This window comes from Oreochromis aureus, linkage group 23 (genome assembly GCF_013358895.1).
Source record: "Oreochromis aureus strain Israel breed Guangdong linkage group 23, ZZ_aureus, whole genome shotgun sequence".
Lineage (NCBI taxonomy): Eukaryota > Metazoa > Chordata > Actinopteri > Cichliformes > Cichlidae > Oreochromis > Oreochromis aureus.
Genome location: NC_052963.1, coordinates 21,512,491 through 21,536,292, shown reverse-complemented (window position 1 = coordinate 21,536,292; position 23,802 = coordinate 21,512,491). Strand labels below are relative to the sequence as shown.

The 23,802-nt window shown below is 40.5% G+C and overlaps 1 protein-coding gene across 1 annotated transcript; it reads right to left on the bottom strand.

The window, feature by feature from the left end:
- Positions 1 to 5,714: 5,714 nt before the first annotated feature.
- Positions 5,715 to 18,993, bottom strand: LOC120436276. The gene is made up of 8 exons (XM_039607028.1): positions 18,989 to 18,993; positions 18,568 to 18,652; positions 16,635 to 16,718; positions 16,393 to 16,439; positions 15,972 to 16,116; positions 6,351 to 6,427; positions 6,036 to 6,126; positions 5,715 to 5,898 (listed from the first exon to the last, which is right to left on the bottom strand). Exons 1-8 carry the CDS (start codon positions 18,991 to 18,993, stop codon positions 5,761 to 5,763), a joined length of 672 nt encoding a protein of 223 aa, XP_039462962.1. The 3' UTR covers positions 5,715 to 5,760.
- Positions 18,994 to 23,802: the final 4,809 nt, after the last annotated feature.

Genomic DNA, 23,802 nt, shown 5'->3' with positions numbered 1-23,802 from the left:
CTTTTCTTCAAGTCCTGTCATATTATTTTGTATGTACAAAAGTTTTAGAACAGAAATATCTTTATGCATGCTTAATCAACCAGGTAAGGAATCCCAAAATGTTGATTCTGTTCAGCTGGACGTAATGTTTTCAGTGGGAGAAACGTTTCATCACTCTTCCAAGTGACTTCTTCAGTCTCAGCTGACTGCATGTTACCCCAACCTTATAAACAGTACATTTGCACAATGACTCAAACTAGCACCACTGAATGAACAATGGGTTGGTAGGTCAGTTCCTTGACCATTACAATGCAAATTTGAATGATCATTGATCAATGATCATTGATCAAAGGACATGGTTACCATTCACAGAGATTTGGGGAATGGCTGCAATCACCGGATTGTAAGATGATGAAAGCACAGAAATATTTAACTTAAAAAGATAAATCCAAATAGATTAAATCACTGTTCCCATTTTTTTACCTTCCTGAATTATAGCTACATTTTCAGGAGGGTAAAATTAGTACTTCTGTAATGGAAGTGCCCGAGGTGACTGAGAACCCATGATTGCAAGGTGACTGAGAAATGTTCCAAACTAAGAAATCATGTTTGTTAAATATGTGTAATTTATATGTTTTTTTTATTTATCCTTCTCCTTTTCTGTGGTTTTTCTTTCTATTTGTTTTTATCTATTTAATCTTCTGTAAGGCACTTTGGTCCATTGTGGTTGTTTTGTGATTTGGAGGCTGCCTTTAACAGCCGATTACGTGACAGCCAGGCGACAAAGGCTGCTCCAAATGTGACCCACAAATGCATCCTCCTTTTACCTGGATTTGAACGATGATTCGGGTGTCCCTCGTGGCCCACCCTATCCCAGGATTCATAGCAGTGGCAGTGGATAATTTTTTGATTTAAGCTTGTTCTGCAGCCACAAGAGATAGGCACCTTGCAGTCGACAAAATCCTCTGTATGCCAGAGTTTTCTAGAGTCAAATGTGAGGCCATCTGTCCGACAGCTAAAGCTTCTCCTAAATTAGGCCATGCAACAGGATCATGACCCCAAGCACAGCAGCAAATCTACAGCATGGAAGTCCAGACCTCAACCTGACTGAAATGCTGTGTATAAAGGAATGCTTGCAAATGTCAATGAATTGAAGTTATTGCTGCTGACTGAAGGTTCTGTAAAATTCCTCAATCATAGAATGATTACGATATTGAACTAAAACAAATGCCTGAATCCTAAATTGTGGATATCCTATTATGGTGATCTAAAATGTAACACTAAATGTGATTAAAACACTAAAACACTGGACTCCTGGGCTGAACGACCGTGAGAATCACCAACCCGAGGAAAACACACAATACACGAGTCCATGACAAAGACAATTCATTCTTGAATGAAGACATTGTTCAGACACATTTAAAATGCAGCCAATTGTGTTTATTATTAAATTATTGAGGAAATAGAGGGGGGGTTAAGAAGAGGGTAAATTAAAGGGATAGAAAAGAGAAAGAGATAGAGGACAGAAAACCCCAACAATCCCTCTGAGCAAGCACTAGGTGCGACAGTGGATAGGAAAAACTCCCTTTAAAGGAAGAAACCTATGACAGAACCAGGCTCTAGAGGGGGCAGTCAACTGTCGGGACTGGTTGGGGGGTGAGGGTGAAAAAGAGAGAGAGGGGAGGGAGATGGGACAGTGTTTTTGCACTTCAAGAGGGTAAATTAAAGGGATAGAAAAGAGGAAAGAGATAGAGGACAGAAAACCCCAACAATCCCCTCTGAGCAAGCACTAGGTGCGACAGTGGATAGGAAAAACTCCCTTTAAAGGAAGAAACCTATGACAGAACCAGGCTCTAGAGGGGCAGTCAACTGTCGGGACTGGTTGGGGGTGAGGGTGAAAGAGAGAGAGGGGAGGAGATGGGACAGGTGTTAGGGGTTAAAGGGAAATAGGGAGGAGAGGTGTCAGGTGGGAAAGGGAGGGACAGGATTGGAGAGGTGAAGATTACGATGGAACAGAGGTGGAGGAAGACGAGGTGACATCAGCAGCAGAAAACATAGAAAACGTAGAAAAAGCAGGAGTGTCCCTCCTCCAGAAGAAACGGAAGCGTTTTTCTTCTTCTCCAGGAGCTTTTCACAAGCACTTTTTTCTCTAGGATGAGGGTTCTTAACTCATCGATCATTTGTGTATTTTCCTTCTCAAGTTTCCTGCATGTTTTCTCCACTTCTTCTAAGTTGGCTTGCTTTTCTTCCAGCCTTTCTTTCAGTTCGTTACATTTTGCCTCCTGCATTAGCTTTGCCTTGTGCATCTCTGTATAACACTGTTCTAATTTGTTGTGCGTGTCTTCTAGCTGCTGACTTCTCTCGATTTGTTGAAGTGTACACTGCAGGTCTTTGTTTGTTTTCTCTAGTTGCTGCTTTAACATCTGCACCTCAGTGTTTTTGCACTTCAAGTTGTTGGAAAGTTCCTCAAGTTCTGTGTTTTTTCAGCATGTCATTGAGCTTACTCTGCATGTCTGAGCATTGTTTTTGCAGTGTTTTCTTTTCCCTCTCAGTTCAGTTGTTTTGTTGTTCATTTTGTTATAACGTTCTTGCAGTTTTTGGTTTTTCCTCTCAAAGTCCTGGAGAGTTTGTTTTCTTCTTTTCTGCTTTATTTCCCGTTGTTCTTTGTCTTGAAGCAGCTCTTGATATTTCTGCAGTGTTTCATCAAGCTTTACCTGCTGCGCCCCGTATTTTCCTGCATGCCTTGGAGTTGGCACTGCATGTCTCTCTGCTTTATGTCCAGCTTTTCTTTCTCTTCAAGGATTTCTTTATTTTTTGCAGAGCTTCATCAAGCATTACTTGCAAACCTTTGTTGTGTTTCTTGATGTTCTGAAGCTCGCAATCCGTATCTTTGTCTTTCATGTCTTGCTGTTCTTTCTCTTGTTTGAAATCCTTATTTCTTTGCACTGTTTTATCGAGCTTTATTTTCAGCGCTGTGTATTTTTCCTCCACGTCTTCAAGCTTGCAGTCCATTTCTTTCTGTTTAATTTCTTGTTGCTTTTTTTTCTTGAAGCAACTCTTTATTCTTGTGCAGTGTTTTATCATGCCTTGCCTGAAGCGCTTTGTACTTTTCCTCCATGCCTTGGAGTTTGCGCTGCTTTACGTCCATTTGCTCTTTTTCTTGGAGGAGTTCTTTATTTTTTTGCAAAGCTTCATCGAGCTTTATTTGCAAGCCTTTGTTGTGTTTCTCCATGTCCTGAAGCTTGCAATCCGTATCTTCCTGTTTCATGGTCTGTTGCCCTTTCTTTTGAAGAAACTCAACCCTTCCTTTCAGCACTTTGTGATTTATCTCTGTGCCTTGGAGTTTTATGACCAGTTGTTTCTTCTCTTGGAGGATTTCTTTATTTTTTGCAAAGCTTCGTCAAGCTTTACTTGCAGCTCCTGAATCTTTTTGTCCTTGTCCTGCTCGTTTTTCTTCTGTTGGAGGACTTCTTCTGTTGGTTTTTCTTGAGCTTTATTAAGCTTTGCTTGGAGCTCAAAGATCCTTCCGCAGCATGTCTAGGACTTCCATTTCTTTCTCCTTTTGAATATCTTCCTTTTCAACAAGCTGGCTGAACAATCTATGTACTTCAGCAGTCCTTCTCTCATATTCTTCTCTCAGCAACATAATCTCCGCTCGTTGTTTAAAAAAAAACTTTGCCAGACGTAATAGATGTACTCTGGCTGGGCCGGGTGTCGCGTGTTGTGATTCTTCCTGAGATTTTCCTCATGCATTTCTTCCAAGCACATCTTCTGCACTTGAATATTGTCCTCTTGATTGCAAAGAGGAGCGCTGGGCTTTACTATTTCTCTTTTGTTGTGTTTTTTTGGAGACATGTTAGAATCAATAAACAGTGACCAGTGACTCTGAAAAGGATCCAAAAAAGGCTTCTCTGGCGAGCGTTTGAATGCTGCAAACGTAAATGCTGCGAATAACAGACTAAAAGTTGTTGTGTCTCACTCCTATTTAAGGGTTTTAGGATCAAAGGATCAAAGGATCAAAGTGGTGGTAAGATTCTAAATGTGGGTGATGTCAAAACTCTGTAAGCCAATGAGGTTGTCACATGACATTTGTGGGAGGCATTTTTACCTGGACAAATTATCAATAAAGTTTCAATCTCTGTAACAATGATGACAGTATAATTGTTATTGTTCAGCAGAACAACAAACAATTATATTGACAATTATATGTGTCCAGTATGTTGGCTGATTTTCTTTTACTTTTTGCATTCGAAAATAAAAGTTGTCCTGATTTTAACACCATTACAAGAAGTGTTGTTAATTATTCATTTTGAATCATAATCAGGTTACCACAAATTGTTATTCTTAGTACTGCATACTTGCAGTGAAGAAGTTGTCCTAACAGTCATCTTAAGTAAACTGCACTCAATTTTTCTGGAGGCAATGAGTTTGCATAGTTTTTTGAGTTCTGGGAACTACTTAGATTTTACAGTGCAGTAGTTTGAACATTTGTAATAACATTTCTGCAAACTGGAACCACCTTCTCCTTTTCTAGAACTGTTGCTAACACTTATGACATGAAAATGAATCGAGATGGAGTGATAAATGTTACTTTTCTTGTTTTGTTTATATCTAAAGTTTAAAAACAAAATAGAAACTGTTACCTGGACTGCCTCAGCCCAGGTGATGTAATATTAGCAGACAGAGGGTTTGATGTTGCAGAATCTTTGGAGCTGTACCATGCTGAACTGAAGAGCCCAGCTTTCACCAAAGGGAAGAACTAACTGGCCCCTAGATTGCCCAATCAAATCTCTTAATGCCATCAGCCCTCCCTTCCTTCACTGTGCGCTCACCTTGTAGAAAAGAGTTGAGTGTGGAAGAAATGGCAAAAATGTGGAGCTGAAAAGCTAAGAGAAAAAAGAAATTATAAATAAATCAACGTGTCAAATTAACTGACATGTTAGCTGTTGGAGCTCCTGCTGCATTTTATGTATCTATATTGTGTCTTTTTCATAATAAATAATAAAAACATGATTTATCCTCACTGTATGAACATTCTTGGAGTCCTTGAAGTCTTGTCATGGTGAAGTTACTCATGTGATGCGATGTTGTTATAATGGTCCAGCTGGTGTGTAGCTATCATATTAGAGTTCTCTTTCTTCTTCTGATTTTATAACATTTTTTGGTGACGGTGTCACATTTACAGTGGTTGCAACACTTGCACCTAAAGTGCCACCATAGTAACCACTGCATAAATGCAACACACTTGTTTTCTAACAGGAAAAAAACTGAGTATTTGCACGGACATGCTCAAATTCAAAGTCATCTTTTGTCAAAAAACATATGGACAGGTCATACACAAGAATTTGTAATTGCAACGCTCCCACGGCCCTCAGTGTACACTAAACAACATAAACATAAAAGATACAAATAAAATAAAAGTCTTATGTACTATACATTACAATAAAATCATATATAAACGACAGTATCCAACACAATCCAGGGTCAGAGGGCCCGGTGGCGCCAGTGTTCGGCAGCCTCGCCTCTGTCAGTGCGCCCAGGGTGGCTGAGGCTACAATGTAGCTTGCCATCACCAGTGTGTGAATGTGTGTGTGAATGGATGGATGTAAAGCGCTTTGGGGTCCTTAGGGACTAGTAAAGCACTAAACAAATACTGGCCATTTACCATTTACCATTTACAATCCAACTGTTTGATGGGAGAAATCACCTGTTTTCATAGAACAGCAGGTAAGCTGTTCTCTGCCGCTGCTCATCATTGACGAACTCGTCATCGTATGTTAGTCAGCAGTGTGTGACGTGGTCTCTTAGCATGGCCCCCTGGCTCCCACCGTGACCTGCTGGGGTACACGGCCTGGAAAGTGGCTCATCTCTCTCATTGACTTCAGGACAACGCGGCTCATCATCTAAGGTCACCTTTTTCTTTGAGGAACACATCACCAGTTAGTTCAACCAAAATGGATGACATAATGAGAATTTGAGTGTCAATCCTAACATTCAGACTCCACATGTTCCTATAACAGCTGTTCACGTGTCACACTCGGCTCTGTAGAACGTACCGTGCAGAAAAACAGCAGCGAGTTGGGAGGGCAGGAAACCTCTGTCTGGACACCAACGTCCTTGACTTCACATTTTTCAGTGCTGATGGTACTGTTATGGAAAGACACAAACAGTGCAATCACAGTGATGAAATTACAGGAGAAGAAACACAAAGCAATCAATCAGCTTTAAATAGGAACACAGTAAAAGGACCAAAACATCCTCAGACTGGCTGACGGGGTTAACACTGGACAAAACACAAAAGATTCTCCTTCATGATCCAAGAAGGAAGGAGTACCAGCAGAACTTGTTCAGACAGTAAAATAATATCGTACCTCTGTTGGGGTTCAGAAGGTGGCACGACCGTGTCTTCTGCCTTGTCTTCATTTTTGGGAAAAACCTTTGACTTTTTCTGCCAGTTACAAATAAATCCAGTTAAAACAAATGATGCACAAATTCCTGCACCGTTTGTTTGTTCAGAGCTTATTCTCTGCAGTGGTAAACTCACCTCACAAAAAAAAAGCCATCTGCGCCACCAGGAAGCCTTCTTTGATTTGTTCGTCTGAGCCTCAGCTGGAGGTGAGACTGGTGCAGAAGAGGTGGCTGGAGTGTCAGGGGCCACATGTTCATCTGTGAGATCCTTTCGTGCACTCACACTGGAAAGATAACAGAGAAGATCAGTCTGCTGTAATGCACTCAAACTGCCCTCAGTGCCTCAAGAAAGTCAGCTAAACCGACTGCATGAAGCTGTGGACTCCACAGAGGAACAAATCTACAACTTACACAGTAAAACTGATTCAGCTCAAATATTCAGACAAATATTTACTTTCAAATGAGAAAACTGTGCATGCATGTTTATATGTGTATTTATAAATGTATACATAAACATAATTTTAAACATAGTAAAATGTGACAGAGAGCAAAGATCGTATTTTTTCAGTGGGTCCTCTCCAACACCCACAGTATCCTCCTTTATTATCTGTTTCAAATAAATCAAACAGCATGTGATTTAATAAGAACTGCTGCACAAAAACAGCATTTTTTTTTTTTAAATATTAAAAAACATGACAAATCAGGCTGTGCCTTTCTTCTTCTTAGAGTCCAGCAAAACATGTTTGCACTTTTGCTGTTTGAGCAAATAATCCGTAGAACTTGTAAAGTTTTTACAAACCACTTCGCCTTCTCTCTGCAATCTCCAACTCCGGTTTGCAAAAGTCTGAAAGTGTGTGAACTTACAGTCCTCAAAATGTGACACCTACAGAATGTGTTTGAGTTAGCAGGTAACAAACATAAACATGGTTACCATAGTGATAATAATAAACTTTATAATGTGTTGCTAACATTTTGGTTGTTGTGATGATTCAAATTTGTTCAGTAAACCTCATCAACATGAACATGTGTTGACATTGGCATATATTTGGATCTCATCAGTAGCGGTTTTAGATACGGGCGACACGGGCGGTTGCCCGGGCGGCATCACGGGCATCGGCAAAGAAAAAAAAAAAAAAATGCTCGTACTCATGCTGCCCCGACGGCAGCCAGCGCATATTGGGAATGGCATAGGCACCGATCGGTTTTCTATCGCCCATTTGCTGGGAGTAAGGGCACCCTCCGTTTGCGAGGTGCGCCTGCTGCTTGCGGCACAGGGAGGAGAGGGCGGGCGGCGGGGATTCTCTGGCTGGCTGGAGCAGCATCTAATAACCAACTCACAAAATAAAACAAAATAAAACAAAACAACAAACACGAAAACACCGGACATTATGATACAGACTTATAATTTGCACCGATGTTTTTCGAAATTCTATACACGAAAACTGAGCGCGAGAGCCCTCGAGTGCGCCTGCGCGCTGCTGAAGTCAAAGTAAACTTTATTGTCATCTCCGCTACATACAGTCCGTATATAGAGAGACGAGACGACGAGGCTCCAGTTACAGCAGTGCAAATAAACGAACAATAAATATAGTAGAGTAAGAAAATAAATATACACTTTAGGACTCGGCGTAACGGGATCAATAACAATTTAAAATTTATAATTTACAGTTTGATGATTTAAAGTCTCACACATAACCGTCGAAAGGGAGGAGACCTGCTGCTTCAAAGAGAGCACATTTCATTCATAATGTTGTAAATCCAAGCCCATTATGTATTCATGATTTGAATCCTGGGTTGTGTGAAATCCCAGAAATACACCCTAGACAAAGTTAATCTGTGAACTAAGGTGTAGGTCTATTAGGTTATGTTGTGGTGATCCTCTGGTTGAGGGATGGGTGTTCATACTGGAGTGCAAAATTAAAACCAATGGAAGATGGACAAGAAAAGTTCAAAGCCATCAGGTGCTCAGTTTAGAAAAAGAGAAAAGAAGAGGAGAAGAAACGAACAAATGATACAGGTAAACAGATGTGTCATTGGATAATGGCAGGTCATCCTGAAACAATCAGAATCAGAATACTTTATTAATCCCTAAGGAAATAATGTGGGTTACAGTTGCCCCAAGAAGAAATGGTAAAAATAGTAACAGCAACAGACTAAACTCCAAACAATACATTATGTTACAGATTTTAATATTAATTAGTCATTGTTGATTTGTCCTGTTCTCATTGTATGACCTAATTATGATGGCTGTTTGGTAGCCGTTTGCATACTATGCATACTCTCTCTCTCTCTTCATATGTGTGTGTGGACAACAGTTTTATGTTAATGTACAATCCTTAACATGTTTTGTGTGTGTGTGTGTGTGTGTGTGGGGGGGCACTGGATCTCATATCTTCTTATTAAATGTAGCTAATGTCCGATAAACTGAAATCTGGGACTTAGATAGCAGTAATATTTCATACATTACTTAAACTCACTAATTTAATTAAGGGATTTGTTTTAAATTATAACGTAAAAAAACAAAACAATACACAATGCAAGAAGGTTGTGCATGTAAATGTGCTGGCTGCTGTTTGCATATTGTGTTCTCTGAGGGTGCTCCGCTCCTCTCACAGTCCAACAACTCGCTTTTTAGGTTAATTGTCGATTCTTTGGGGAATTACAATCATCTATTGGGAATGTGATTCTGAGCGGTGAACTGTCAAGTGTGTACCCTGAGTTTTACATTATGGCAGCTGGGATAGTCTTCAACCCCCTCTCCAGCAACCCTTAAGTGCTTAAGAGGAATGAAGAAGGAAAGGGAGGAAGGCAGAAGGAAAGGAAGGAAGGATAACTACACTTTATGATCTCAGCTGTGATTATTAAAGGTTTGTGCTTTCTAGACATTCCCTGTAATGGAAAGAGCAGAGGGTATGGTACTTCATCACGGCACTGTGGAACTATCAAACAAAAGACCCCAGTGCTGATAAGGCAACATGCTGTCCATTACCACCAGTTATGAGGACATAAGGTAGGTGGAAAACTCATCTGATCCAGCCTCAGTCGCCCTAAATGAGAGTAAATGTGTTACTTTTCTTCAAGTCCTGTCATATTATTTTGTATGTACAAAAGTTTTAGAACAGAAATATCTTTATGCATGCTTAATCAACCAGGTAAGGGAATCCCAAAATGTTGATTCTGTTCAGCTGGACGTAATGTTTTCAGTGGGAGAAACGTTTCATCACTCTTCCAAGTGACTTCTTCAGTCTCAGCTGACTGCATGTTACCCCAACCTTATAAACAGTACATTTGCACAATGACTCAAACTAGCACCACTGAATGAACAATGGGTTGGTAGGTCAGTTCCTTGACCATTACAATGCAAATTTGAATGATCATTGATCAATGATCATTGATCAAAGGACATGGTTACCATTCACAGAGATTTGGGGAATGGCTGCAATCACCGGATTGTAAGATGATGAAAGCACAGAAATATTTAACTTAAAAAGATAAATCCAAATAGATTAAATCACTGTTCCCATTTTTTTACCTTCCTGAATTATAGCTACATTTTCAGGAGGGTAAAATTAGTACTTCTGTAATGGAAGTGCCCGAGGTGACTGAGAACCCATGATTGCAAGGTGACTGAGAAATGTTCCAAACTAAGAAATCATGTTTGTTAAATATGTGTAATTTATATGTTTTTTTATTTATCCTTCTCCTTTTCTGTGGTTTTTCTTTCTATTTGTTTTTATCTATTTAATCTTCTGTAAGGCACTTTGGTCCATTGTGGTTGTTTTGTGATTTGGAGGCTGCCTTTAACAGCCGATTACACGTGACAGCCAGGCGACAAAGGCTGCTCCAAATGTGACCCACAAATGCATCCTCCTTTTACCTGGATTTGAACGATGATTCGGTGTCCCTCGTGGCCCACCCTATCCCAGGATTCATAGCAGTGGCAGTGGATAATTTTTGATTTAAGCTTGTTCTGCAGCCACAAGAGATAGGCACCTTGCAGTCGACAAAATCCTCTGTATGCCAGAGTTTTCTAGAGTCAAATGTGAGGCCATCTGTCCGACAGCTAAAGCTTCTCCTAAATTAGGCCATGCAACAGGATCATGACCCCAAGCACAGCAGCAAATCTACAGCATGGAAGTCCAGACCTCAACCTGACTGAAATGCTGTGTATAAAGGAATGCTTGCAAATGTCAATGAATTGAAGTTATTGCTGCTGACTGAAGGTTCTGTAAAATTCCTCAATCATAGAATGATTACGATATTGAACTAAAACAAATGCCTGAATCCTAAATTGTGGATATCCTATTATGGTGATCTAAAATGTAACACTAAATGTGATTAAAACACTAAAACACTGGACTCCTGGGCTGAACGACCGTGAGAATCACCAACCCGAGGAAAACACACAATACACGAGTCCATGACAAAGACAATTCATTCTTGAATGAAGACATTGTTCAGACACATTTAAAATGCAGCCAATTGTGTTTATTATTAAATTATTGAGGAAATAGAGGGGGGGTTAAGAAGAGGGTAAATTAAAGGGATAGAAAAGAAAAAAGAGATAGGACAGAAAACCCCAACAATCCCTCTGAGCAAGCACTAGGTGCGACAGTGGATAGGAAAAACTCCCTTTAAAGGAAGAAACCTATGACAGAACCAGGCTCTAGAGGGGGCAGTCAACTGTCGGGACTGGTTGGGGGGTGAGGGTGAAAAAGAGAGAGGGGAGGGAGATGGGACAGTGTTTTTGCACTTCAAGAGGGTAAATTAAAGGGATAGAAAAGAGGAAAGAGATAGAGGACAGAAAACCCCAACAATCCCTCTGAGCAAGCACTAGGTGCGACAGTGGATAGGAAAAACTCCTTTAAAGGAAGAAACCTATGACAGAACCAGGCTCTAGAGGGGCAGTCAACTGTCGGGACTGGTTGGGGGTGAGGGTGAAAGAGAGAGAGAGGGAGGAGATGGGACAGGTGTTAGGGGTTAAAGGGAAATAGGGAGGGAGAGGTGTCAGGTGGGAAAGGGAGGGACAGGATTGGAGAGGTGAAGATTACGATGGAACAGAGGTGGAGGAAGACGAGGTGACATCAGCAGCAGAAAACATAGAAAACGTAGAAAAAGCAGGAGTGTCCCTCCTCCAGAAGAAACGGAGCGTTTTTCTTCTTCTCCAGGAGCTTTTCCACAAGCACTTTTTTCTCTAGGATGAGGGTTCTTAACTCATCGATCATTTGTGTATTTTCCTTCTCAAGTTTCCTGCATGTTTTCTCCACTTCTTCTAAGTTGGCTTGCTTTTCTTCCAGCCTTTCTTTCAGTTCGTTACATTTGCCTCCTGCATTAGCTTTGCCTTGTGCATCTCTGTATAACACTGTTCTAATTTGTTGTGCGTGTCTTCTAGCTGCTGACTTCTCTCGATTTGTTGAAGTGTACACTGCAGGTCTTTGTTTGTTTTCTCTAGTTGCTGCTTTAACATCTGCACCTCAGTGTTTTTGCACTTCAAGTTGTTGGAAAGTTCCTCAAGTTCTGTGTTTTTTCTCAGCATGTCATTGAGCTTACTCTGCATGTCTGAGCATTGTTTTTGCAGTGTTTTCTTTTCCCTCCAGTTCAGTTGTTTTGTTGTTCATTTTGTTATAACGTTCTTGCAGTTTTTGGTTTTTCCTCTCAAAGTCCTGGAGAGTTTGTTTTTCTTCTTTCTGCTTTATTTCCGTTGTTCTTTGTCTTGAAGCAGCTCTTGATATTTCTGCAGTGTTTCATCAAGCTTTACCTGCTGCGCTCCGTATTTTTCCCTGCATGCCTTGGAGTTGGCACTGCATGTCTCTCTGCTTTATGTCCAGCTTTTCTTTCTCTTCAAGGATTTCTTTATTTTTTGCAGAGCTTCATCAAGCATTACTTGCAAACCTTTGTTGTGTTTCTTGATGTTCTGAAGCTCGCAATCCGTATCTTTGTCTTTCATGTCTTGCTGTTCTTTCTCTTGTTTGAAATCCTTATTTCTTTGCACTGTTTTATCGAGCTTTATTTTCAGCGCTGTGTATTTTTCCTCCACGTCTTCAAGCTTGCAGTCCATTTCTTTCTGTTTAATTTCTTGTTGCTTTTTTTCTTGAAGCAACTCTTTATTCTTGTGCAGTGTTTTATCATGCCTTGCCTGAAGCGCTTTGTACTTTTCCTCCATGCCTTGGAGTTTGCGCTGCTTTTTACGTCCATTTGCTCTTTTTCTTGGAGGAGTTCTTTATTTTTTGCAAAGCTTCATCGAGCTTTATTTGCAAGCCTTTGTTGTGTTTCTCCATGTCCTGAAGCTTGCAATCCGTATCTTCCTGTTTCATGGTCTGTTGCCCTTTCTTTTGAAGAAACTCAACCCTTCCTTTCAGCACTTTGTGATTTATCTCTGTGCCTTGGAGTTTTATGACCAGTTGTTTCTTCTCTTGGAGGATTTCTTTATTTTTTTGCAAAGCTTCGTCAAGCTTTACTTGCAGCTCCTGAATCTTTTGTCCTTGTCCTGCTCGTTTTTCTTCTGTTGGAGGACTTCTTCTGTTGGTTTTTCTTGAGCTTTATTAAGCTTTGCTTGGAGCTCAAAGATCCTTCCGCGCATGTCTAGGACTTCCATTTCTTTCTCCTTTTGAATATCTTCCTTTTCAACAAGCTGGCTGAACAATCTATGTACTTCAGCAGTCCTTCTCTCATATTCTTCTCTCAGCAACATAATCTCCGCTCGTTGTTTAAAAAAACTTTGCCAGACGTAATAGATGTACTCTGGCTGGGCCGGGTGTCGCGTATTGTGATTCTTCCTGAGATTTTCCTCATGCATTTCTTCCAAGCACATCTTCTGCACTTGAATATTGTCCTCTTGATTGCAAAGAGGAGCGCTGGGCTTTACTATTTCTTTTGTTGTGTTTTTTGGAGACATGTTAGAATCAATAAACAGTGACCAGTGACTCTGAAAAGGATCCAAAAAGGCTTCTCTGGCGGCGTTTGAATGCTGCAAACGTAAATGCTGCGAATAACAGACTAAAAGTTGTTGTGTCTCACTCCTATTTAAGGGTTTTAGGATCAAAGGATCAAAGGATCAAAGTGGTGGTAAGATTCTAAATGTGGGTGATGTCAAAACTCTGTAAGCCAATGAGGTTGTCACATGACATTTGTGGGAGGGCATTTTTACCTGGACAAATTATCAATAAAGTTTCAATCTCTGTAACAATGATGACAGTATAATTGTTATTGTTCAGCAGAACAACAAACAATTATATTGACAATTATATGTGTCCAGTATGTTGGCTGATTTTCTTTTACTTTTGCATTCGAAAATAAAAGTTGTCCTGATTTTAACACCATTACAAGAAGTGTTGTTAATTATTCATTTTGAATCATAATCAGGTTACCACAAATTGTTATTCTTAGTACTGCATACTTGCAGTGAAGAAGTTGTCCTAACAGTCATCTTAAGTAAACTGCACTCAATTTTTCTGGAGGCAATGAGTTTGCATAGTTTTTTTGAGTTCTGGGAACTACTTAGATTTTACAGTGCAGTAGTTTGAACATTTGTAATAACATTTCTGCAAACTGGAACCACCTTCTCCTTTTCTAGAACTGTTGCTAACACTTATGACATGAAAATGAATCGAGATGGAGTGATAAATGTTACTTTTCTTGTTTTGTTTATATCTAAAGTTTAAAAACAAAAATAGAAACTGTTACCTGGACTGCCTCAGCCCAGGTGATGTAATATTAGCAGACAGAGGGTTTGATGTTGCAGAATCTTTGGAGCTGTACCATGCTGAACTGAAGAGCCCAGCTTTCACCAAAGGGAAGAACTAACTGGCCCCTAGATTGCCCAATCAAATCTCTTAATGCCATCAGCCCTCCCTTCCTTCACTGTGCGCTCACCTTGTAGAAAAGAGTTGAGTGTGGAAGAAATGGCAAAAATGTGGAGCTGAAAAGCTAAGAGAGAAAAGAAATTATAAATAAATCAACGTGTCAAATTAACTGACATGTTAGCTGTTGGAGCTCCTGCTGCATTTTATGTATCTATATTGTGTCTTTTTCATAATAAATAATAAAAACATGATTTATCCTCACTGTATGAACATTCTTGGAGTCCTTGAAGTCTTGTCATGGTGAAGTTACTCATGTGATGCGATGTTGTTATAATGGTCCAGCTGGTGTGTAGCTATCATATTAGAGTTCTCTTTCTTCTTCTGATTTTATAACATTTTTTGGTGACGGTGTCACATTTACAGTGGTTGCAACACTTGCACCTAAAGTGCCACCATAGTAACCACTGCATAAATGCAACACACTTGTTTTCTAACAGGAAAAAACTGAGTATTTGCACGGACATGCTCAAATTCAAAGTCATCTTTTTGTCAAAAAAACATATGGACAGGTCATACACAAGAATTTGTAATTGCAACGCTCCCACGGCCCTCAGTGTACACTAAACAACATAAACATAAAAAGATACAAATAAAATAAAAGTCTTATGTACTATACATTACAATAAAATCATATATAAACGACAGTATCCAACACAATCCAGGGTCAGAGGGCCCGGTGGCGCCAGTGTTCGCAGCCTCGCCTCTGTCAGTGCGCCCCCAGGGTGGCTGAGGCTACAATGTAGCTTGCCATCACCAGTGTGTGAATGTGTGTGTGAATGGATGGATGTAAAGCGCTTTGGGGTCCTTAGGGACTAGTAAAGCACTAAACAAATACTGGCCATTTACCATTTACCATTTACAATCCAACTGTTTGATGGGAGAAATCACCTGTTTTTCATAGAACAGCAGGTAAGCTGTTCTCTGCCGCTGCTCATCATTGACGAACTCGTCATCGTATGTTAGTCAGCAGTGTGTGACGTGGTCTCTTAGCATGGCCCCTGGCTCCCACCGTGACCTGCTGGGGTACACGGCCTGGAAAGTGGCTCATCTCTCTCATTGACTTCAGGACAACGCGGCTCATCATCTAAGGTCACCTTTTTCTTTGAGGAACACATCACCAGTTAGTTCAACCAAAATGGATGACATAATGAGAATTTGAGTGTCAATCCTAACATTCAGACTCCACATGTTCCTATAACAGCTGTTCACGTGTCACACTCGGCTCTGTAGAACGTACCGTGCAGAAAAACAGCAGCGAGTTGGGAGGGCAGGAAACCTCTGTCTGGACACCAACGTCCTTGACTTCACATTTTCAGTGCTGATGGTACTGTTATGGAAAGACACAAACAGTGCAATCACAGTGATGAAATTACAGGAGAAGAAACACAAAGCAATCAATCAGCTTTAAATAGGAACACAGTAAAAGGACCAAAACATCCTCAGACTGGCTGACGGGTTAACACTGGACAAAACACAAAAGATTCTCCTTCATGATCCAAGAAGGAAGGAGTACCAGCAGAACTTGTTCAGACAGTAAAATAATATCGTACCTCTGTTGGGGTTCAGAAGGTGGCACGACCGTGTCTTCTGCCTTGTCTTCATTTTTGGGAAAACCTTTGACTTTTTCTGCCAGTTACAAATAAATCCAGTTAAAACAAATGATGCACAAATTCCTGCACCGTTTGTTTGTTCAGAGCTTATTCTCTGCAGTGGTAAACTCACCTCACAAAAAAGCCATCTGCGCCACCAGGAAGCCTTCTTTGATTTGTTCGTCTGAGCCTCAGCTGGAGGTGAGACTGGTGCAGAAGAGGTGGCTGGAGTGTCAGGGGCCACATGTTCATCTGTGAGATCCTTTCGTGCACTCACACTGGAAAGATAACAGAGAAGATCAGTCTGCTGTAATGCACTCAAACTGCCCTCAGTGCCTCAAGAAAGTCAGCTAAACCGACTGCATGAAGCTGTGGACTCCACAGAGGAACAAATCTACAACTTACACAGTAAAACTGATTCAGCTCAAATATTCAGACAAATATTTACTTTCAAATGAGAAAACTGTGCATGCATGTTTATATGTGTATTTATAAATGTATACATAAACATAATTTTAAACATAGTAAAATGTGACAGAGAGCAAAGATCGTACTTTTTCAGTGGGTCCTCTCCAACACCCACAGTATCCTCCTTTATTATCTGTTTCAAATAAATCAAACAGCATGTGATTTAATAAGAACTGCTGCACAAAAACAGCAGCATTTTTTTTTTTTAAATATTAAAAAACATGACAAATCAGGCTGTGCCTTTCTTCTTCTTAGAGTCCAGCAAAACATGTTTGCACTTTTGCTGTTTGAGCAAATAATCCGTAGAACTTGTAAAGTTTTTACAAACCACTTCGCCTTCTCTCTGCAATCTCCAACTCCGGTTTGCAAAAGTCTGAAAGTGTGTGAACTTACAGTCCTCAAAATGTGACACCTACAGAATGTGTTTGAGTTAGCAGGTAACAAACATAAACATGGTTACCATAGTGATAATAATAAACTTTATAATGTGTTGCTAACATTTTGGTTGTTGTGATGATTCAAATTTGTTCAGTAAACCTCATCAACATGAACATGTGTTGACATTGGCATATATTTGGATCTCATCAGTAGCGGTTTTAGATACGGGCGACACGGGCGGTTGCCCGGGGCGGCATCACGGGCATCGGCAAAGAAAAAAAAAAAAATGCTCGTACTCATGCTGCCCCGACGGCAGCCAGCGCATATTGGGAATGGCATAGGCACCGATCGGTTTTCTATCGCCCATTTGCTGGGAGTAAGGGCACCCTCCGTTTGCGAGGTGCGCCTGCTGCTTGCGGCACAGGGAGGAGAGGGCGGGCGGCGGGGATTCTCTGGCTGGCTGGAGCAGCATCTAATAACCAACTCACAAAATAAAACAAAATAAAAACAAAACAACAAACACGAAAACACCGGACATTATGATACAGACTTATAATTTGCACCGATGTTTTTTCGAAATTCTATACACGAAAACTGAGCGCGAGAGCCCTCGAAAGCGCCTGCGCGCTGCTGAAGTCAAAGTAAACTTTATTGTCATCTCCGCTACATACAGTCCGTATATAGAGAGACGAGACGACGAGGCTCCAGTTACAGCAGTGCAAATAAACGAACAATAAATATAGTAGAGTAAGAAAATAAATATACACTTTAGGACTCGGCGTAACGGGATCAATAACAATTTAAAATTTATAATTTACAGTTTGATGATTTAAAGTCTCACACATAACCCGTCGAAAGGGAGGGAGACCTGCTGCTTCAAAGAGAGCACATTTCATTCATAATGTTGTAAATCCAAGCCCATTATGTATTCATGATTTGAATCCTGGGTTGTGTGAAATCCCAGAAATACACCCTAGACAAAGTTAATCTGTGAACTAAGGTGTAGGTCTATTAGGTTATGTTGTGGTGATCCTCTGGTTGAGGGATGGGTGTTCATACTGGAGTGCAAAATTAAAACCAATGGAAGATGGACAAGAAAAGTTCAAAGCCATCAGGTGCTCAGTTTAGAAAAAAGAAAAAAGAAGAGGAGAAGAAACGAACAAATGATACAGGTAAACAGATGTGTCATTGGATAATGGCAGGTCATCCTGAAACAATCAGAATCAGAATACTTTATTAATCCCTAAGGAAATAATGTGGGTTACAGTTGCCCCAAGAAGAAATGGTAAAAATAGTAACAGTAACAGACTAAACTCCAAACAATACATTATGTTACAGATTTTAATATTAATTAGTCATTGTTGATTTGTCCTGTTCTCATTGTATGACGAATTATGATGGCTGTTTGGTAGCCGTTTGCATACTATGCATACTCTCTCTCTCTCTTCATATGTGTGTGTGACAACAGTTTTATGTTAATGTACAATCCTTAACATGTTTTGTGTGTGTGTGTGTGTGGGGGGGGGGGGGGGGAGGGAGGCTAGGACCGCCACTGCATATAAATGGCCCACCCTGTAGGTTTTAGACCATTTTTGAACACAAGTGTGTTTCTGGCTTGACATTTCATTTTTAGCGTGTGTGTAAAATTGATTTAGCAGAGTTTAAATAACATGTTTTTTAGCCCCGAAAACGTAACCTCCTTTACTTAACAAGTCACGAGTCCTTGAAAATACAAAGTGCCACATTTCAGCCCACTCCTGTGCACTTTGAGTGCCGGTAACTCAGAAAGTATTCATCATATGGAGGTAAAATTTTGTGGATCATTCTGGGTCAGCTAAAGGAAGCTGTACAAAGCTAGTACAGTGAATAAAGTACGTTCTTACAGCTCGTGAGGTAAGCGGATGCTCTGGGTGGCAGCCCATCTGTGCGCAGTCCTTGCACAGGTAGAAGTAACTGCACACTGTGCATCTGTCAGACATAAATATGAAATCATATGGAGATTATACAGTTAGAAATTTACCAAGCGTTTCAGCATCACAACTTCTAAAATGCTGTTTTTTAAAAGCCACTGAAGCAAAACTGCATTTCTTTAAGGTGCCTTAAACATAAGTAGACTAATGCCAGAGCCCATTTTATGTGGGAAAAGCCTCAAGTTTCACTGAAACTAGACGGAGTAAAAGTACATATTGAGGTCATCCTCACCCCCCCCCCCCCCCCACCCCCCCACCCCACTGTATTCTCACTGTATTCTGGCAGTAAGCTTACTTGAAACACATTCTTGGCAGATGTCAAAGTCGATCTTACGTCATCTCTAAATGAAGCTGTGTGCGAGCACACCTGCAATAAGCCACGGGCTGTTTTTTCTCCAGCAGCTCCTCCAGGCAGATCGGACACACGTCCTGGGCCTCGATCGCTTTAACCCTAGAACACTATCGCTATAAATAGTAACACAATCACTAGTGCCGGGTGATTTTTACCCGATATAATATAACCAATAAAAAGTAATCAAATATATCAAAATATGACAACACATGACAAATTAGAGTGGTCTTCTGTTACTTTCAACTGTGCCATGTCTAACAAAATGAAAAAAAAACCTCCTAAAACAAAATAATGACTCTGGAAAGCTGGTCTTTGGTCCACCCATTCCTGGGAAATTTGAGACTTCCCTGGTGAAGGCACAGGCTCCTCGACACGCAAACAGCTGCAGGAGAGAGAAATCATGTAAATGTATTTTCCCGGGTGTAAATCACCCGGCGATAGTGTTCTAGGGTTAAAGCACACACTTCCAGACTCTGGTCCCGTGACCAGTTGGCTCGCTGCCCTGGAATCAGAGGGGAAATCTGTATCTGTCTGCTGGACTTTGGCTTGGTGTGAACCTTGAAGCACCTCCTCTCTCCACAAGTCCGAGCTGAAATGCATCTAGAAAGGAATTATTTTTATTAGCAGCAAAACAAATGGTGGGCTGATTCTCTCTGACAGCAACTTTACAAAGAAAAGTTTCACCTGAAAGCCGTGTGATGCTAATTTTTAATGATTTCTTTCAACTGTTCTTTTTCCGGGGTGGAATGATTGAACAGCTTAAATCGTTAATGTAACTGGTCATTTTCTCTTTGCAGCATTAAAGAGATTGTTTGACAGCACTCATTCAATTAACCAATACTCAGAACAATGGGAAAGTCCAAGGAACTCCAAGTGAAGATCCAAGAAAGAGAATTGTTGATTTACATAAATTGGGAATATTTTTTGGAGCCATTTCTAAACAACTGCAGATTCCAAGATCATCCATTTAACTGACTGTATGTAAGTAAAGTTGTTATTAAGATCTGTCACCACGTTTTAAAGGTCTGGAAGAAGACCCAAACTGTAAAGTATCATGACAGGTAAAGGTGAGGCTTTCAAACCTGAGAACACTGTACCAGCTGTCAAGCATGGTGGTGGTAGCATCGGAGGCTGTTTTGCTGCCAGTGGTACTGATACATTATACAAAATGGTTGGAATAATTAAGGAGGAGGACTAGCTCCAAATTAGCAGCTAGATGGTTGAAACTTGGACACAATTGGGTGTTCCAACATGACATTGATCCCAAATATATGAAAACTGGTTACGGAACGGATAAAGCCGGCTAACACTGAGCTTCCGGAATGGCCTTCCCAAAGCTTCGGCCTCAACCCTGTTGAAAATTTTTGGACTGAGCTTAAAAGCCTAGATTGTGCCAAGAAACCACCCGATTTAAATGAATACTTCCTATTCTGCCAAGAAGAGCCATTAGATATGAACCAGGATTATTCCAGAAGCTTGTTGATGGCTACCAAAAGTGTCTGGTTGAGGTCCAACATGCTAAGAGACATTAAGCCACAAATTAATGGGAGTGTATATGTATAAAATCAAAGTTGGTCACACAGTTCTTGTTTTTTAAAGCTTTTAATGATAGAATTATATAACATACATAAGTTCTTTTTCCACCATGGAAAAAGAACAGTTCAAAGAAATCATTAAAAGCCCCAAAATACCATGAGATTCATGCCCATGGGTGACTAATAATCGTTTCAAAGGTTTTTACAATCTTTGGCCAACCAAAAGTCTGAAAGTAACTCACATTCATGTTCTCTGGGTAGTCTGAATTTCTGCAGTAAAACCATGAAATGATAAAGGTTAAAAAGGTTGATTTAAGAGGTAGTCATGCTCATTTAACCCTTTCCATCCTGGAGTTTCCTGTTTGCAGCCTCTCATCACTATTCCTGTTGGTAAAGCTACCGATTAGAATTTTTAGAAAGGATGCCATAACATAACTGCTGACTCTTTAGAGGCATAAAGGAGTTTTTGGAGAGGATTGTTAAATAGTTCTCCTAAAAATGGGTAAAGAGAAAAATAAACACTATGTACTATGGACAAATCAATGCATTCAACTGTTACAGTCAGTGTTTGCCTTCACACAGATACATGTATTTAAAAAATATATTAAAACGCTCATCAATGGCTATTCCTTCCTTTTTGTCAGTGATATCAACAGATGTGCTTGCAGGGCTCCAGCTCCTTGGTGAACACAGGTCAGGAACAGGTATGTGGGTCACCCAGGAAAACCTGAGCATCGTGACAAAGAGCAGCACGTTAGCAGGAAGGATGTGAGTCATTTCTGGAGCGCTACCAGCACGCTCCCCCTCGTCTCTGAGCAGAAATCCAGTCGGACGGTAGGACCTCAGCAGTAACATGCTGGTGTTAAGGGCGTGTACCTGGTGGAGAGTCATGACTTCACTGGGTGTGTTCCTCCACGCCGTCTTCCTGAACATCCTGACCTGGCACAGCATGAGCATAAGAGCACTGTGATTTGATGGGACTCACTACTCTGTTGATCTTTAGCCCAGATCCTGCAGTTATAGATGTGCAGTTTACAAACACATATAAGGTCGTGATGAGAGGTCACATTATTTCCTTCGAATCTTCCAAGAAAAAAACATTGGAGAAAAGGCTCAAAGAAATAGGAAAAAAGCTCCCCGAACTAGAAGAAGTATATAGATCATCCTTGTCGCAAACTGACGTAAATGAAATTTTGAAATTGAGGTATGAATACAATACAATTTCAAATAAATGCATTAGCAATCTTCTTTTGAAGCTCAAACAGAAACATTTTGAATTTGGAGATAAACCAGAAAAACTGTTGGCAAATCAACTTAGAGGAGAACAAGCAAAACGAGCAATCCAAAAAGTGAAAATGATATCCGGTAAAGTAAGCACCAATCCAAATTTTACAAAAACTTGTATTCTAGTAAATTAAACCTTCTCAAAGCAACTTCTGCAATTTCGACCAATTATCTATTCCCCAACTAGATGGAGCCCTGAGAGATGAAATTGATTCCCCTCTCTCTGAAAACCATCTTTTAAGAGCAATTCAGACCCTACCGCTTGGAAAGACAGCTGGTCTGATTGACTGTTTAACCAACATTAAAAAATGGTTGAACAATAATTGCTTACAGCTAAACCCGGCCAAAACAGAGACTTTGATTATTGCACCAGGCAGTGCAATACCCGATATTAAACGGCGACTGGGTGATTTAGGTTCCTCACAGAAACATAACCTTAGAAACCTGGGTGTTATTTTTGATGAAGCTTTTTCTTTGGAGGGACATTTAAATCAGATAGTAAGAACCTGCTTTTTTCACTTGAGGAACATTTCTAAACTTAGATCCATCGTGTCAACTCGAGATGATAATACATGCTTTTATCTCTACAAGACTCGACTACTGTAACAGCCTGTTTACTTGTCTAAACATGAAAGGGCTAGCCCGCCTACAGGTTGTTCAAAACTCTGCAGCGAGGCTACTGACCCGCTCGAACAAGGGTGCTCATATGACCCCTGTTTTAAAGTCGCTGCACTGGCTACCAATCAGATTTAGGTTCCATTTTAAAATTCTAGTTTTAACTTTTAGAGCATTACAGAGACAAGTCTAAGATGTTAACACCCCCTGTGCTACAAAGACGCCATCTTTTAACCCCCATGTGGCAATTTCAAAAAAGTCTTATGTTTATAAATGCAGAACTACAGAGAGATAAATCTTTGGCCAACCACAAGCTGAATTTCATTTGAATAGATCAACTTATTTGGTTTATGTTGTCATTCATGGCACAGTTTAACAGAAAACAATGGCAAATATTTTAAGGAAATCTCACACATTTAAAAGAAAAACAAATCCATCAAATTTAGAAAGAAGAAATGGCAAATTTCTACAGTCTACAGTGTGATGATCTTTTTATGAAATGCTGTTAGTTTTATGTTAGACGTAACGGGACTCAAACCTTCCACAAAGTTCAGCTTATGTCTCGTCAGTCCACAGAATATTTTCTTGGGGATCATCTAGATGTTTTTAGTAAATGTGAGACTGAGATGAGCTTTTGTGAGCTTTTTGGTCAGCAGTGGTTTTCTCCTTGAACTCTGGCATGGAGGCCATTTTTGCCCAGTCTCTGTCTCACTGTTGAATCATGAACTCGGACCTTAGCTGAGACTAGGCCTGCAGTTCTTTAGATGTTGTTCTGGGTTCTTTTGTGACCTCCTGGATGAGTCGTCGATGTGCCCTTGGAGTAATTTTGGTGGGCTGGTCACTCCTGGGAAGCTTCAGGACTGTCCCAAGTTTTCTTTATGTGTGTATGTCTCTCACTGTGGTTCACTGGAGTCAGAAATGGATTTGTAACCTTTCCCAAACTGATAGATGTCACTGACTTTATTTCTCAGCCGTTTCTTTACATCGTGGCCTGATGCGTTGGTGTTTGAGATCTTTCAGCCCAGGGGTCTCCAACTCCAGGCTTCAAGGGTCGGTGTCCTGCAGTTTTTAGATGTGTCCTTGATCCAACACAGCTGATTCAAATGGCTAAATGACCTCCTCAACATGTCTTGAAGTTCTCCAGAGGCCTGGTAATGAACTAATCATTTGATTCAGGTGTGTAGACCCAGGGTGAGATCTAAGACCTGCAGCACACCGGCCCTCGAGGCCTGAAGTTGGAGACTCCTGTTTTAGCCTGTTTCACTTTGTCAGACAAGTTCTGTTTAACTGATTTATTGATTCAGCAGGTCTGGCAGTAATCAGGCCTGAGTATGGCTCATGAAACTGAACTAAAAGCTTTCC

Bases quoted from the DNA above. Each gene is read 5' to 3' on its own strand.
- LOC120436276 (XM_039607028.1), bottom strand. The intron at 16,117-16,392 runs GTACGATCTTTG...TTATCTTTCCAG, and splicing joins GGAGAGGACCCACTGAAAAA to TGTGAGTGCACGAAAGGATC. The intron at 6,428-15,971 runs GTGAGTTTACCA...TGTAACTGGCAG, and splicing joins GCAGATGGCTTTTTTGTGAG to AAAAAGTCAAAGGTTTTTCC.